Source organism: Condylura cristata, unplaced genomic scaffold, assembly GCF_000260355.1.
Source record: "Condylura cristata isolate star-nosed mole 26May11 unplaced genomic scaffold, ConCri1.0 scaffold00024, whole genome shotgun sequence".
NCBI lineage: Eukaryota > Metazoa > Chordata > Mammalia > Eulipotyphla > Talpidae > Condylura > Condylura cristata.
Window position 1 is genome coordinate 34,256,692 of NW_004567125.1, and position 17,184 is coordinate 34,273,875.

General features: G+C 43.3%; 1 protein-coding gene across 1 annotated transcript in view; it reads left to right on the forward strand.

The window, feature by feature from the left end:
• Positions 1-17,184, forward strand: part of CACNA1A (calcium channel, voltage-dependent, P/Q type, alpha 1A subunit) — a 209,890-nt gene that overhangs the window by 22,071 nt on the left and 170,635 nt on the right. The window contains exon 2 of the mRNA XM_012728946.1: positions 15,295-15,400. Within this exon, the coding sequence (XP_012584400.1) occupies positions 15,295-15,400 (106 nt within the window). The remainder of the gene's footprint in view (positions 1-15,294; positions 15,401-17,184) is intronic.

A 17,184-nucleotide genomic window follows, 5' to 3' on the forward strand; every position in this document is an offset into this window, starting at 1 on the left:
TAGATCTTGAACTCCCAGGTAACCTTCTGGCTCCTGCCTCTTGAGTCTTTTCTCAAAGGCTTTGTTCACAGCCAAACTGTTTTTAATTGTACACCCTGCCCATCTCACTGCCTCCCCGCTTTATGTTCCCCTTTGGCACTCTCCTTGGCACCCCTTTACTATAACCTGTACAGTAAGCAATCTTATTGATTTTGCCCACCAACAAAACAGCACCTGGCACATAGTGGATGGTCAAAAATTGTGTCAAATGGGTGAGAACTACACCTTGGTTCATTTTAATTGCTGAGTAGTAGTCTCATGTATGAACACACCACAGTTGGCTTGTCCATTTATATATAGATGGACACTGGTATTTACAATTGTAGTCATTGTTAGGAGTGAAGCTGTTGTGAAATTTCCCTCCCCTCCCGCAACTCTTCACTTGGCGAATCTTCACGAATCCTTCAGGTTTTCCATTAACGGACAACTTCTCATGGAGCCTTCTGCACCAGCCCCCTCCCCCATCTACATTTGTCCTCCCCCTTCAGTCCTTAGGGCACATGTCACAGAGCAGTCACGGGTCTGTGCTGTGAGGCATGCTCTGACCAGAGCTCTTTACTTCCAGAGTGAAACTGGAGCTAAGAAACAAAGTGCAGCATTTGTAAAAGCAGCTCAAAGGAAGTGCTTAGGTCTCAGGTTTCCAAGGACAGAGACATGAAGAGTTGTTTGGGGAGGGAAAGTCGGACTGCTTGCAGAGGCGGTGGTAGTTGACGCCCTGTTCATCCACGCAGGAGGATATCACAGGTCTCTAGCTCCTGGAGCTCATGGTTCATGCTGGAAACAGGGTTGATAAAGCATTGTTAGATGGTGTCATGTGATGACCTACAATGACAAGTTGTCATAAAAGCCAGGACAGTGTACTACGGGGCCATGACCCAGATCACCTGGTGAGGGCCTCTCATACTACATGGCAACAGTGGTCACTGTCAGAGCCAAATGTGAGGACTTCCAGGTGAGACTTGGGGTGGGAAAGGACCAAGCCAGGTGTGACATCACCACCATGAGAGCCAAGTGCTGTTTTGTGCTTTTTCATCCCCAGCACTTAGAATGCCGCTTATCACATAGTAGGCGCACAGTACCAGCAAGAGGCAGGGAGGCCAGTTGTTATATTACCTATGGCAAGACTTGAAGAAGATTAGGAGCAGGTGCAAAGGCCCTGGGGTACAGTCATGCTTAGCATGTTGGAGGAACAACAAGGCAGTGAGAGGGGAAGTGGGAAGAGGTGAAGACAGAGAGATGAGGGCAGGGCAGATTATGCAGAACTTTGTGGGCCTTGGGGAGATATTAGATTTTTGTTTTAAATTTTTATTTATTTTTGTGTGCATGGACTGGGGTGTAGGCTAGAGGTGCAGGGGATAAGAGCATTCACCAGAGACAGAGTGGGAAGCAGAACAGGTGGATCTACTAAAATACACTGCTGAGGGAAGAAGTGAGTGGGACAGGAGAGGTCTTAGCTTCCTGGCCAAGGATCGAATTCAGGCTGTAGTGGTGATTGCACTGAGACTTAACCCCTAGGCCACCAGGGGATCCCAAAATTAAGCTTTGTTGTGAGTGGAGAGCAGCCATGGAGGTTCTGAACAGAGGAGTGATGAGACCTGAGTCAGGTGCTCATGGGCACTTCCCCTTCATTTTGCTCAGCCCACAAGCTCCTCTTACCACTGAGGAGTGGGTAGGGGGAGCAGATTCTGGGGATGGGGAAGGCAGGAGCTGGGTGTTGGGGGGAGTGATAGTACTGACCCAGTCAAGTGGTAGGGGCAGGGACAGAGAGTTAGCTGTGGAGATAATGAGCAGTTTTGTTCTGGCAATACTTATAATTTTTTTAATGTGGTAAAGAACATAAAATGTAAAACTTGCCATTTAGTGGCCTTTAGTGCATTCACAATGTTGTGCAACCATTACCTTGGTTTAAGTTCACAATATTTCATCACCCTAAAAGGAGACCTTGTAACCAGTTATTAGTCATTTCCTACTCCCCCTCTTCCCAACTCCTGGAAACCACTAATTCTGGCTATAATTTAAAAGTTGATCTGGACATATAGTGGTAAGAGATCAATGAATGAATGTGCAGAAAGCAGTTAGGTGGCATTTAGCAGGTGATGAAAACTGAAATGGCAGTGATATATTGACAGTGATGGCAAACGCTTTTCATAAACCTTGCTCCAGTGATAACTGGCTTACCCAGTTCCTTGGAATTTCTGCCTGCTGGATGGAAACACGGCAGAGCCAGGATCTTTGTACACATCCTGGGTAGGGATTGGGGAAGAGTCATCAGGGATCAAACCATATTTCCCAGAACCATACAGAACTGTGCAACCAATGTGAGCTATGGCAAACCTGGCCTTGGTCACTTTTGCTCCAACTAGCATTAGTTGGATGGTCAACCGGAGCCAAAATGGCAACTTTCAGGGGAAGAGAAGAAACATAGTTTTGTTTCCTGGCTGTACTTTCACTTTCTTTTGCAGCTTCAAATAAACCCCTGGTCTGTTCTCTTTTCACTCACCTTTCTCTCTGAAAGGAATGTGAATCTCCCTCACCTCTTTCCCAATGTCTGTGATATGTTTTGGTTCTAGAAAGGAAACCCTTCTGAGTGTGTGTCTACCTCCATTTCTCCTTCACTGAATGTATCTTTCTTCCTTGTTCCTTCTCCCCCTGCCTCCACTGATATTTCTTCTCACTGTAATCGAAATTTTATTCTCAATTCCTTTCATGTGGAGTGGGTTAGCCCTTAAAGAACATAAACCACACGGTCTTAGATTCTGACCCTACATCTGCCACCTTTGAAACTGACTTTGGGCAAGTTGTTTAATCTTCTTGGGTAGAAAATCCTTCATATTGGTCAGTTGATATTACTGGTTCTTCTCTTAACAGCATGTTCTCTTTCCTACCTCCTAGAAGTTAGCTATGACTTGCTTCAGGCAATAGAGTGGGAGGGGAAGTGGCATGTGTCACTTCTGGGCAGAAGCTCTAAGAGTAGAGCTTCTGTCTCCACCATCACTTTGCCTGTCTCCACCATCACTTGTGCGCAGAGGTAGAGCCTCCCTCCGAGACTAGATGCTACAGAAAGTATGACACCTGAAGATGGACCTCTGAGGGCTTTGGCAGCACATAGACTATCCATGATATCTATTATCTATTATCTAACATCTACTAGCTGTTCACATTTCTTGTTCTACACACCTGCAATAATAATTAAGCACTGTGGTCTCATGAAGGTTCTATATGCTCACATGCATATAAAACTTTTGCTGAGAAATATGATTCCCCTGCTGCTGTCTCCTTACTGGGAATCTACTTCTTCTCCATGTCTTTGAAATCTTGAAAAGAGAGTGTGGGAAATAATTGTATGACTTTTCTTCCCAGGAGATGAATGGTGTCTAAAGCTCTGGGCATTGATTCTGTCTCTCTTAGCCTCCTTTTCATGACCCTTTTCTCTCCTTCAGTGATCACTTGGTATACCTACTGAGCAATGAAGGAATCCCTTTTTTAACTCTTGCCATCTTCATTTTCTTTTCCCCATGTCCTGTTTTCCTGTTCTACTGTGTATCCCATGAGGGAGTTTAAACTCGGGCTTTAGAAGCTACAGTGCTTCTCTGTCATATTCAGTTTCTTGCTTACCTGCCCTCCCCCACCCTCCACATTCCCCCCATTGGGAATCAGTCATAGCAGCAAATTAACAAATTCCTCTGAAGTTCCTCAAGCTTGAACACATTTCCTTTTGCTCACCTAAGCAGAATTCTGGAGCAGTTGCAGCTATCCCGGCCCCTACTGTAAATCTTCCTCCGTCGTGAGAGCAACTCAGTCAGGGTCAGTGAAGACCCAAGCAGAAGATCTTGGCCAAGGCTCCTTGATGTTCCGGCTGTGCTGGGGTGTTGTCATATTGATTAAGCTCCTGGGATGGCTGCCAGCAGCCTCTAGGATTAAATCAATAGAGTTTGCAAAAAGTAAAAGCTTCTTTTGGAGCCACAGAATATGTTGGTTTATTTTTTAATGATAAAGCTTCAAGGAGAATCTTCACGGATGGCAGGGCTAGCAGAGGAAAAGGCCAGGCAGACCCAAATTTTTGGGAGAGTGCACAGGAGCAAGTGAAGGAGGTTTCATTAGGGGTTTGGAGCTTTCTAGAAAATCTGTTTAATTCAAGTTGCCAGTTCTACAGCTGGGACATTTGAAAGAGAAAGTAAAATATGTAGAAAGGGCTAACACTAAGATGTAAAGATATAGATTAATTTACTCATTCAACAAACATTTATTGGAGTCTTGTTATGTGCCCAGTATGGGATGGATGCTGAAAATAATGGTGAACAAACTTTACAACAAAGTGTTGTAAAATTTAGAAGAGACGAAAAGGGTAGGGGAGGAGGTTGTGTGAAGACAGAGTCAGAGATTGGAGAGAGGCTGTCACAAGCCAAGGAATGCCTTGAGCCACCAGAAACTGGAACAGGCAAAGAAGGATCCTCCAGTAGAACCTTTGGAGGGAACTATGTCCTGCCGATATCTTAATTGTGGGCTTCTGGGCTGTATCACTTAAGAGAATAAATTTCTCTTTTAAGCACAATTATGACAGCCCAAGGACACTAATACAAACACTCCTATAAAGTTTGCCACAGCACAGATAGATGCGATGGTTGCCAGAACCTCACTCTGTAGCAAGGAGGAAATGTGATGAAGAAATAACCAAATTCCTCCTCTCCTACAATTTCCTGCTGGTGGGAGATGATGGAGGTTTGAGTGATACACTTCCCAAGAGTCAGCTCTGCCTCTCCCAGAAGACTAAGCAGAGCAGAGAGTGAGTATTTGGGTGAAAGGAACAGCAGGAGAATGACAAAGCTTGTCAAATGCATGAGATCCCCTAGGAAGTTGATACGGAGAGAGGAGGGAAGATTACCTAGATTTGAGCCAAAGGAAAGACCAAATTTTAGAGATTGATTGAAAAAGAGGAGTAAAGAGTAGAGATAGAATTTGTGATAAACTAGGAGACTAGGGAGACACAAAAGATGCATTTACCCAGTTTCCCCCCCTTTTTCTCCCTTTCCTCTCTGGCAGCAACTGCTTTCTTCTTAGAATCTAATAGTTTGTTTTGTTTGTTCCTTTGTTTTTGTTCATCTTCCATACATGCGTAAGATCATATGGCTTTTGCTTATCTATAACTTATTTCACTTAGCACAATGCCCTCAATTCTTCTTCTTCTTCTTTTAATCAAAGGAAGTAGAGATAATTTGGTGACTGGTGGAAGATTTTGGGTCAAGAGTGGGGTTTCTAAAGATGAGAAAATATTTATTTTTCTAAATTATGTTCTCTCTGGCAGTATAGCAATGTGCCCTGGTCTCTTTCTTCTTCTAGGATGTTAGAATCCTAGTGATTGTGCATTTGAGTTTATGAATTGAACATCATCAGCCCAGATTACTTATCTTATCCAGGAATATTCTTCTGAATTGGCATGAGAAGACAACTGATTGGATATATCCAAGGAATGGCTTTTTCCATGACAGGAAGGCAAATTAGGGACTAAGCTAGGTAAGGCTGACATGGAAGGAGCTGACACCAGGAGGAGATGCTGAGAAATGGTGGGGTCATAGGAACTGATGGGATGAGTGTTGGACTGCATTTAGGTAAGCTCATGTAATGGGAGTTGGAGACAGGTGTTTAAAGAGAAGGATACAGTCTGTAGGGTGCATGACCAGAATAACTTAGAGTTGGCACTATTACTGATGGCAAGTTAGGGGTGTCCTTCAGTGATCAATAAGAAAGGGACCAGCATGGATGGTGGTCTCTCTGCAAGGAAGTTGAGCGTTATAGACAGTACCACAATTGTCTCCACCGTAGCTTTTATTTTCCCAGGGCTACAGCATCTTTGCTATTAGGACTTCTTTCTTTTTTTTTAAATAAAATTTTTAAGGATTTATTTATTTATGCATACAGAACTGGGGTACAGGCCAGAGGTGCAGGGGCGGTGAGAGGATTCACCAGAGACAGAGTGGGAAGCAAAACAGGCAGGTTGAAGAAATACTGCTGAGGGGAGCAGTGCGCGGGTCAGGAGAGGTCTGCCATGTCATGTGGTCACCTCCCAGGATGGGAATTGAACTCATGCTGAAGTGGCTTTAGCTTCTTAGTGCTGTGCTTTCACCTGCTGTGCCACCAGGGAGGGCCTCCTTCTTTTTTTTTTTGACCTTGAACTTCCTACTGAGCCAAGAACATTAGAAGGAACAATGTGGATTTTTGGTTTTAGGGCAGCAACTTCTTGGTCTTACTGTCTTTCTTGGCTGCACCTGGTTTAGAAAAATCTTTCTTCACCTTACTGAATATATTGGGTGCCGTTCTCACCTTACCTGAGTTGAGAGGGCTATTTCTTGTTTTGCTCACTGTCTTTAGGTCCTCTTTGACCTCATTGGTTTTCCTGGGGTCATTGTTGGTAGAAGCTTCCCTAGACTGGGTTTTCCACTTGTTCTTCGAAAACTGATTTAAAGATGCCAGTTGGACTCATTGACCTTGGAATTGATGGTCTTTGGGGTATTTCCAGATTTGAATTTAAGCCAAGAGGTAGATGGAACATATAGAGAAGGTGCTGGGGGAAATGGAGGATTTCACTAACCATTAACTAGTGGTGAATGTACAAGAGAGGAGACGAACCTGCCCTCAGTAGAATGAACACACCAGGGAATATGGGTACAAATTGTATCAGGAGATGGGGACTTCTTAGAGACCCCAGGGAAGCTGCTGTTGTGACAAAAAGAGACAAGGGCCTAAGAAAAGTCTTCAGTTCTCATTTGGAATCACAGACCCCAAGAGTCTAAAATTGACCAACACCTACTTTTTTCAGTGGTATTCTTCCCCTCTCCCTTTTCCTCAAGGGAACTTCTTTTTGCTGTGTGTGTATTTGTATTTTCCATTAGTCATGTTAATTCTTCCATGTTTAAACTTTTTGATAAACAGCAACTTGTATATTTAAATTACAGATTTAATTTCATAAAGAACACACATATGTAAGATAAAATACTGTAAATCTCCAGGGTTGACTTGGCAGTATATAAGAGAATATCAAAAGGTGCACCCTTCTCCCTTCACATTTGGAATTTATCCTACAGAAAAATCCTCACAAATGCACAAGGATGTATGGTCAAATTATTCATTGCAGCTTTGCTTGCAATAGAGACAAACTGGAAGCATTTAGGGGAATATTAAATAAATGATGATGCATCCACTTACAAGAATACTGAGCAGCCTTTTAAAAGAGGAAGGTCCAATGTACTGATATGGAAAAATGTATCCAGTGTGGTGAGGGGCACAAATTGCAGGACATTATGTACCAAGATCCCATTTTTGTAAAGGAAAAATGCATTTTTTTTATACTAATACCCATTCTTTCAATAATATTTATTGAATACCTACTATGTGTTAATTGCTGGGGACATAGTCAAAAACAAATTAGACAAATCTTGTCCTCATGGATATGACATTTCTAGTGAGGGAGGTTAACATGAGCAAGATAAATAAAATATGTAGTTTGCTTAATGTGAAAAGTTGCTAAAAACAACAAGATTGAGATTGTAGATCTGGTTATCAGCGAAAGTCTCCCTGGCAGGGTGACCTGGGGGGAAAGTAGGGGAGAAAGCAGTTAGCACAGAGCATGTGTAGGAACAGCCACACTGGGACACCACACTGGGAGTGGTAGTCATCGCTGGGGACTTTGTACTTTTTAAATTATACATTTTCAAATCTAAAAACTAGAAAATGCACATATTCTTTTTATATCTAAAACTGTTTGTTATATTTAAAAGGGGGGATTTTTAGAAGCTGTTGTTTCTTCCTTGGGTTCAGAATCCACAGGAAAAGTCATTGAATAAAGGCATAGGATGGGGTCTGTGAGAAAGAAGCAAAACTGACAGCGATTAAAAAAAATCAAGATGGGATCATCATTAACCATTTTAGAGTGACCAGTACATTAGAATGTATTCACAATGTACATAAATCACCACCGCTGTCTAGTTCCAAAACAATTGGATAGTCAAAAGATTGAAACATCCCCCAAACTCATCAGTGGGTGAATGATAAACAAGTTGCAGTTTGTGCCATAAAAAGGAATGAGGTACTGACCTATCAATTTTAAGTGTGGATCACTTAAGAAAAACATGCTGAGTGAAAGAAGCCAGACCCAACAGGTCACCCATGGTAGGATTCCATTTATTTGAAATAGCTGATGATGGTTTTTGCAACGTTATTTTGAGCCTGATGTTCAAAGAACATCAAGCAGTAGGTTCAAGACCACACACGTTCACTGCATTCTGTTCTCTGACACATTTCAGAGCCATGATGCCTGCCAGTGAAGGGAAGGAACTGAGAATTGTGTGGGTAAAAAAGAAATGGGAAAAGTTAGGAATACTAGTAGCAACTGCAATTAAAATAGTAAAGTAAAAACTGATTGTATGATTACAAAGAGATGCACCCCATCTTATGATTTTATGAGCACATTAAGTTTTCTGATCATCACAGAAAACAGGGTTCGTTCCTCAAATATATTTACCAAGATGCCCACTTTTATTGAGGACCATAATCAGGTCCTGTTCTAAGTGTGCTGTGTGGCTCCATCCATTCTTACACAGTTTTTATGGGGTATGCACTCCTTTTCTTATTTTATGTAGGAAGGAACTGAAGTAGGGAGAAGATTAAAGATTAATTAAAGATGCCCAAGATTAAAGCCATATCCAGGCTCTTTCACATTCTCTGCTTTGTGATTTCTTATGGAAATATTTCCAGTTTCTAAAAAGAAGTATGATCAGGGTAGATTTTTCTTTTCAGAACCAAAGTGTTGAAAATCCTTGGATAATGTTAAAAACCAAATGACATCAGAATGATTTGGTATTAGGTTTTTTTTTTTAAGAGTAATTTATTTATGCATACAGAACTGGCGTACAGGCCAGAGGTACAGGGGGCAGTGAGAGGATTCACCAGAGACAGAGTGGGGAGCAGAACAGGCCGACTGATGAATTACACTGCTGAGGGGAGCAGTGGGTGGGTCAGGAGAGGTCTGCCACGCCATGTGGTTCAACTCCGGGCTGGGGATCGAACTCAGCTGAAGTGGCTTTAGCTTCTTAGTGCTGTGCTTTAACCTGCTGTGCCACTGGGGTGGGCCCTGGTATTAGGTTTTAAACAATCTCTTCATTTGATTTTCCTACTGATATAATGAATCTCTTTTTGTTTTAGTCTCTACTCTGTGTGAATTGTAGGTCTTGACAAATATCTCAAAGAGTGTCAATACTTGACTCTGAGTTTGCTTGCCCTGACCCAGGCTTGCCATATATATAGGTGAATGTGAAATTAAACTTTTGTCTCTTGGCACTGGGTGTGGTGCTGAAAACAACCCCGGGCAGCACCAGAGTTGCCCTTGTTAGCACCCCACCACTGCCAGTGGAGAGCCCTTTTTCTAAGCTTGATTGGAGAGTTTGAAGTTCATGTCTGAGAACTTAGGACTGTTTAGATTATTGGAAGTTGAAATATTCATTAATATGACCCATTTGGGAAGGGCTCATGAGGGTGGTTGATTGTTACTAAATTAAACTGTGGCAGTTGTTCAGTACTCAAGTGAGGTCTGTCCATTTGGTCTAACCCCTATAGTTAAGATCCCGTGTGTGCTTTAACTGCCCTTTTTAAATAAAAAAAAAAGCATCTATAAGGATAAGCTGCTGAGTTGGCTGTGGGGACCACCAGCTTAAAAGAATGGGTCTTGGAGCGAGCCTTAGCACGTCCTGTACCTTCTTGTGACCTTGAACAATTTATTAACCTCTCTGAGCCTTAATTTCCTCATCTGGAAAATGCACCTTACACCAAGCCCACATGGTAGAATTGTTGCAAGGAATTAACTGAAACATTGAGTGTGAAGTGCTTAGTGCAGTGTCTGCCCAACAAAGCGCTCAGTAAATGGCTGTTATAATTATGGCTATTGTGCCTGTTAATGGCCCTGTAATAGTTGATCATATTGCTGAGTTAGACTGTGGCGTTTGTTTAGTGGAGCAAGGAATGTGTTCTAAATCTGTACATCCAGGCCCTGGTACCCGCTGCTCTTCTCCTGGAGATAAGCATGACACTAACATGAAAATAAGGTCTGTTTGGCTTCTCCCCACAATCTCAACTGCTTGGTTGACTCATTGCAAGATCTGTTTCCTCAAGCAGCCCCCATAGTAGAGATAAGGTCTTGATGCGTTAACAAACCTGATTTGGTCATCACATAAACCAAAGGAGGGGCACCACACAGAGGGATGAGTTATTTGGACATTCTGCATGGTCTTGCTAAGAAGCTGAAACTGTCATCCATGGCCACTTTGCAAAGTGGTTTTCCCTGGTATCCTGGGTCCCAAGAGCATCTCCTGTTAGCAGATGCAGCCCTTCCTCCCCAAGAAGAATCGCTTGGTCAGTTCCAGTGTCACACACAGGCACTCTCTGGGGCCTCTGCAGGTCCTGATCAATCTAATTGTGGGAGAGCTTTGTGTATCTGTACTTGCCTGCAGGGTTGTTTGCTATCCTGACTTCCACGAGCCATTTCAGGAGCCAGCTTTTCCTCCCATCAGGGATGCTTCTCTTCTTTCATCTCCTCTTCCCCCACCCTCTCCCTCCCCTTGGCCTCTTCGGCTGGCTGATTATTCTGGATCCCGCTGACACAGGTGCTTTCTTCCCGAACCAATCGGGAGCAGGAAGGCTCAGCTCAGCTAGCAGAGGCATTGCTCACCGCAGCTGTGAGTTAGAACTCAGGCTTTCTAAATTGGGAGGATCAGGCACGACTCAGGGTTGGGCTGAGTAAGCCCCAGCTCCCCCTGCGTGGACTACCTTTGACTTCTAGCTGGGGTGAGGCAGCTCCTCCCATGCCAAGGACTCAGTACCCCCATCTTTTTGTCTGCGCGCCATGTACGTGGTTGCATATTTTAAGGAGTTGATATGTGTCCTCAATATATTTGTGGAGACTTGGCATAAGATGAATTAGGGGAGAGGCAGAAAAGCTCTTTTCTGCACCCCTCTTTTCCTGTTTAAGTACCTTCTACATAACAGATGCTGTCTTAGGTGCTGAGGACAGAAGAGTAAACAAAGTAGATAACAATCCCTGCTTGCATGGAGCTTATTGTCTAGCTGGAGAAACAGTGAATACGCTAAAGGGAAATATAGTAGATACTGGATTGGAGACACAGACCAAAGGGCAAGAATAAGCAGGAAAAGGCATTGAAGACCTTGTGGATGTGACTGCTGAGTAAAGGCCTAAAAGAAGTAAGGATGGGAATCACGTGGGTCCCTGGGGAAAGAGCATTTCCCGAGAGCACAGCAGGTGCAAATATGCCAGGTGTGTTGGGGTAGGCCACTGCGGCTGTAGATGAGTGAGTGAGGGGGGGAATGGAGGTGATGAGGGCGGGTCACTCATGGCCCTGCTGATTGCTGGGAGGAATTTTTACTTTTCCTCTAAGAATTGTGAGCCATGGAAGGCTGTGGATACTTCTATATACTTTAAACCTGAATTGCTTATCTGCCTGACTCATTCCAAGGTTGCTCTCCTTACTCAAGATCTTGGGCTTCTTATTAGCCCCCTTATCTGAGTGGGAGCAGGAGACTGGTCCAGGCTTCCCAAAGTCTCTTTCTGGGATCAGATGTAGAGGAGAAAACTGGGAGGGGAAAGAGAAGCCCCTACTTCTTTGTGGATGACTAAAGCCATAATTACCTGGGCTCCTCCTACCCCTGAAATAGATTTAAGGCAGCTTTTCCTAAACTTAAGTGTGCTGTCATTCCCTGAAGCTCTCACTGAACTGCAGATTCTGACTCAGCAGGTCAGCCTGGGTCCTAAGACACTGCACTTCTAGCCAGTACTGCCGGTGCTGCGGGCCCTTGGGTGTAGTGAGGGTGTAAGGTCAATGTTGCAAGAGTCCCATTTGGGGCCTGTCAGAGGACAGTGGCAGGGTCTACAAGTGTGTGGAGGGAACAGGGGATGATATTTACTATCTAGGGTGAACTAGGTCTGATGGAAAGAAAAAAATGAAGGTGGGAGTGGGCAGCCTATTTCCATTTGTGCACACTCTGACTAAGCCTTCGTCACCATCCGGGTGAACTCTCGGTCTGAAATGCCACACTAGGCAACTGAAGCCCTGATAATGCAGCCAATGGAAGTGCTGCTTGCTGCCAGCCTTCTGGGATGCTTCCTGGAACCTCAGTTCAAATCTGATGCAAAGGAAGTCACATCCGAGCCACTTAGGGGCAGGAGGCCAGGAGGCCAGAGGAGTAAGCCGGCATCTTCATGCAGGAGCCAACAAGGAGCTAGTTGGCAGGGAGGGAAAGTGAAATCAGAAATGATCAGATTCAAATCATGGCTTCAGAAGGCTCAGTGAGGGGAGGCCAGGGAAGGGTTTGGCATTGCTTTTCTGTGTACAAATATTGTCTCTTATTTTCCGGGCTGCAGGGTGAGGCAGAATGGAGTATTTGTGCAACACGGCCCAGCTTTGTTCTCTGTGCTCCTAATGACTGTTAGCTGGGAGGCAGGAAGCCAATCAGAGATGATAGTCACAGGGCTGGCTTTTGTTGGCTCCCCAAATTGCCCTGAGTCTCAGATTTGCTTTTCAGAGTGTGTGTGGAGTGCGACTCAGCTGCTTTCAGCTGGAGGCGAAGGCCAAAGCTGGTGATGAAGAAGGCTTCGGTTTTCCTGTTTTACTTAGACTTTTTCCTTCTGGTTTACTTCAAACTCAGCTTGCCCACTTGAAAGTGGGTCTGCTTCCGGTTCTCCTCCAGCCCACAAGACCCTTTGGTTTTTATGGAGCTTCCAAAATGGCAAGCCTAGTTCTAGAGCAGAGGAGAGCCTGAAGCCAACTAAGTCTCTAAAAGAGAAAGCAGGAAGGAGGGAAGGGACTTGACAGGACCAAGTTCACCGAGACATGCTATTTGATTCCTCTGTGAGAACAGTGGGCTTTGTTCAGGGGTCGCTTGGCAGTGTCTAGAGATCACTGCCAGTTGCTTTTAAGTTTGGGCTATAATGACAGGAGAGGATGGAAGCTATTGGAGCCTAGTGGGTGGAGACCAGGAGCTGCTCCTCATCCAACCAGGATAGTGCCCCCAACCCCACAGATGTCTGTCCCCAGGTGTCAGCAGTGCTGAGCCTGGGAAGCCCTGCTTGAAAGTAGTCAGACTCCATAGCCCTCTCCCTCTGCTGCCATTCCTGCACTCCTGAGTCTCCTCCTCAGGAGGGGCTGTTCACCATCTGACCAGTAGATCAGGTCCCAATATGAGTGAGGTGAACAGGAAAGACTCCATCCAAGTCAAGCCAGAGAGGGTTCCCAAGATGCAGCAGGAAGTTACAGCCTCTTCCTCCCTTAGCTCCTGAATAGTCAACTTCTCAGAGGCTTGCCCTGGCCACCATATTTTTTTTTTTTTTTAAATCGAGGTGAAATGTTGTAGCATACTCACTATTGTAAAGTAGGCAAGTCAGTGGCATTTAGCACGTTCTTAATGTTGTGCAACTATCACCTCTGTCTAGTTTTAGAACACTAGAGAGCCATTCCATGCTCTCCCAGGCCTCTCCACACCACAAGCCCTGGCAACCACCAGTCTGCTTGCTGTCTCTGGGTATTTATGCCTGTTATAGATGTTTCATATAAGTGAATTTTTTTTTTATTTTAAAGATTTATGTTATTCATTTATGCATACAAGAACTGGGGTCTAGGCCAGAGCTGTAGGGGTGAGATTAACCAGAGACAGAGTGGGGGGCAGAACAGACTGATCTACTGAAATACACTGCTGAGGGGTACAGCAGGTGGGTCAGGAGAGGTCTACTGCACCTTGTGGGTCACCTCCTTGGCTGGGGATCAAAGCACCAAGGAGGGCTCTAGGGCTTTACTTTTTATAGCTGAATAACATTCCATTCTAAGGATAGACCACATTTCTTTGAATCACTCATTCATTGATGAACATTTGAGTTGTTTCCACCTTTTGGCTATTGTGAATATTTTTTCTGCTTATGCATGTACAAGTATCTATTTGTGTACCTGTTTTTCATTCCTTTGGGGTAAACATTTAAGAGTGATATTGCTGGGTTATCTTGTAATTCCACATTTAATTTTTTAAAGAAATGCCAAACTGTTTTCCATAGTGGTGGCACCAATTTATATTCCCACCAACAGCAAGCAATGGTTCTAATTTCTCCACACCCCACCAACATTTATTGCTTGTTTGCTTTTACTTTATTCCAGATATCCTAGTTGAGTTGGATGAGATCTCACTGTGATCAGTGACATGGAGCACTTTTTCATGTGATTGTATATTTGAATATCTTTAGAGAAATGTCTATTCAAACCTTAGTCCATTTTTTAAATGGGTTTGTCTTTTTGTTGTTATTTTCTTTTTAATTATTCAGAATACTAGATACTTATCAGATATAAGATTTGCAGATGTTTTTTCCAGTATGTTGGTTGCCTTCACTTTCTTACCCGTTGATGTACAGGTTGAAATTCTGATTTATCTGGTTTTTTTTCTTTTGTTCCTCATGTTTTTGGTGTCAGCTCTGACCACGAGATTTTTTCTACCCATAAGATGTACCACATAGTGTGATTACTTCACTTACTCACTTCTCCTCTACAAAGGCAGAGGTTTTTTTTGCCTGTTTCATTGAAGCTGTGTCCACAGTGCCCAGAATAGGGCTTGACACATAGTAAGGGCCAAATTAATATTTGCCCAATGAATGTTGGAGGTGGGATGAAGGAAGAATATCCACACTTTGTTTAAGTCATGTTCTGGGCTTTTAAGGCAGTGAAACTACTCTGTGTGAGACCATAGTGGTCGATGCCTGTCCATTTTCTCCAACTCTAACTTATACAACACCAAGAATGAACCATAATGCAAACTAAGAACCCTGGCTGATGATGTGTCAGTGTAGACTCATCAATTATAATAAATGCACTGCCCTGGTGGGGATGTTGAGTGTGGGGGAGGGGCAGGGAGTGCATAGAACCTAAAACTGCTCTAAAAATCTAGATACACACAAAAAGGAAGAAAATCTTGTATTTTAAAAATTATTCACTCTTTCATTTGAAGAGGTCAGAAAAAACAAGTCATCTGCCCCACATTTGGGGTCTGAAGAGATTCACTCCAGAGAGCTTAACTGATAGGGTTATAGGAATCTGAAGTGGGGAGAGTTTAAGGGGATATTCAGAGATAATTTCAACCCAGGCTAGTGGGGTCACACATACCTCTCAAAACCTCTTTCCCTTACATAAACTGGAAATATCTTCCTTAATTCTCCTATACTCCCTTTGAATATATGATTTTAGCCACCATCATAGCAAACTGCATTGTCCTTGCCCTGGAGCAACACCTACCTGATGATGACAAGACCCCAATGTCTGAAAGACTGGTGAGTGATGTCTCTCTTTTGGGGGGAGGGTTCCTTTGCCTCAGTGGCAAATTGATGTGATGGAAGAGGCCAGTGTGAGCTCTAACTTGGAGCCAAGAGCCAGATCATGGGTCCCCTGGCTGGGAAAGCTAAATTTCATAAACACCAATAATCTAGGCAGAAAGATGTCCTCACCTGCCTTCTTGTGCATCCCCATCCCCTGCTGGAGACCTGGTGTAACTGGGAAGGGGGATGGGTGGGTGACAGGTGTCACATTGTCCATGAAAACATGATGTTCAAAACAAAATTCTTATGCAAAATTGTGTCCATTTCCAGAACTAGAAAGAACAATACAATGAATGCCCCCCAACAACCCATCACCCACATTCAACAATTGTCAAATGTTTGCTTCTTTCACTATCTCTGTCCTTTTGTTACTCCTTTTGTTTGTCTTACTTGGCCAAAGTGTTTAAAGAAAAACCCAGACATGTCTCAGTTTGCTGCCATATACTTAAATCTGTAATGCTAAAAATACAAGTGTTTATGACCACAGCGACATTTTCACACCTGACCCAATTAACAGCAATTCCTTGAAATCATCTAAGACCCCCCAGGAACCACATTCCCATGATTGCCTCAGAAATGTCATTTTGTAGTTGGATTGTTCAGACCAAGATGCAAGCACAGTCTAGATTTTATGTCACTTAAGACCTTAATCTAAAGCAATATTTTCCCTCCTGTAATTGACTTATTGCAGAATTCAGTACAATTGCCCTAAAAAATTGTCCCATATTCTAATTTTTGCCTGGTTGCTTTTTTATGATATCCTTTAACTTGTTCATCCATCCCCCATATTTCCTATACGTGGATGTCAACTCTGGAGGAAAGTCATTTGGTAAAACTCAACAGAACTCTAAAGCAGCACTGTGAGCCTTCCTGACTGCACCAGTCCTCCCCCACTCCCTCACCTAACTCCTCAGATACTCTTTGACATTCTGACATTTCAGTGAAGGAGACTTCTTACACTTTTCCAGGGTCAGTTGTAGCCCAAGGTAAAGAGAGGACAGTGAAGAATCTAAGAGTTCCCTTGTTTCTCATCCACAAAATGTTGATGGTCTCATTGTGTGTATCCTTTAAAAATACAAGTAGCTTGGCAACCTATGGTTTTAAAAATTTATTTAATTTTTGCTTAAGATGAATCCAAACAAAGAGTCAATTGAAAGAGTGGGCAGCAAATTATAGTGCCATTGGGAAGCTGATAGGAGGAGAAATCATGATTAGAATGCAAATGATAGAAGCTCAACAAATGTCATAATGTCAATGTACAAACTCTGATGGAACAGAGTTTACAGCTTAATTTCCAGCTTCAAATACTATCAGCTGGAAGCATCCAGTGGAGGGTTTGGTTAGGAGCTAGGGTTAGAGCACTGGGTCAACCAATGAAGTATTATCCCAAAATTAAACTACCTGAACAATTGTGCTGATGCCTCCCTGCTGAGACCTCTCATGAAGTCAGATTTAGGGGTAAAGTTGGTACACAGCCAACCTCACATAACTTTGAGTTATATGTGAGACAAGTCAACATGCCCCCCAGCATTTTCCAGTAGGACTTTCTACAGCAATAGCTGCTCTAATTGCACCATGGCCAGTGTGACTGCAGCACTTAAAGTTTGCATTTTATTTCTTTTACATTCATTTCAACTTACTACTTAATTAATTTTTAAATGAAGTACCACCAGTTTACATTTTTGTTAATTGTTTGACAATATAAAATTTCTCCCCTCAGGTGGGGTCATTGTGGCTCT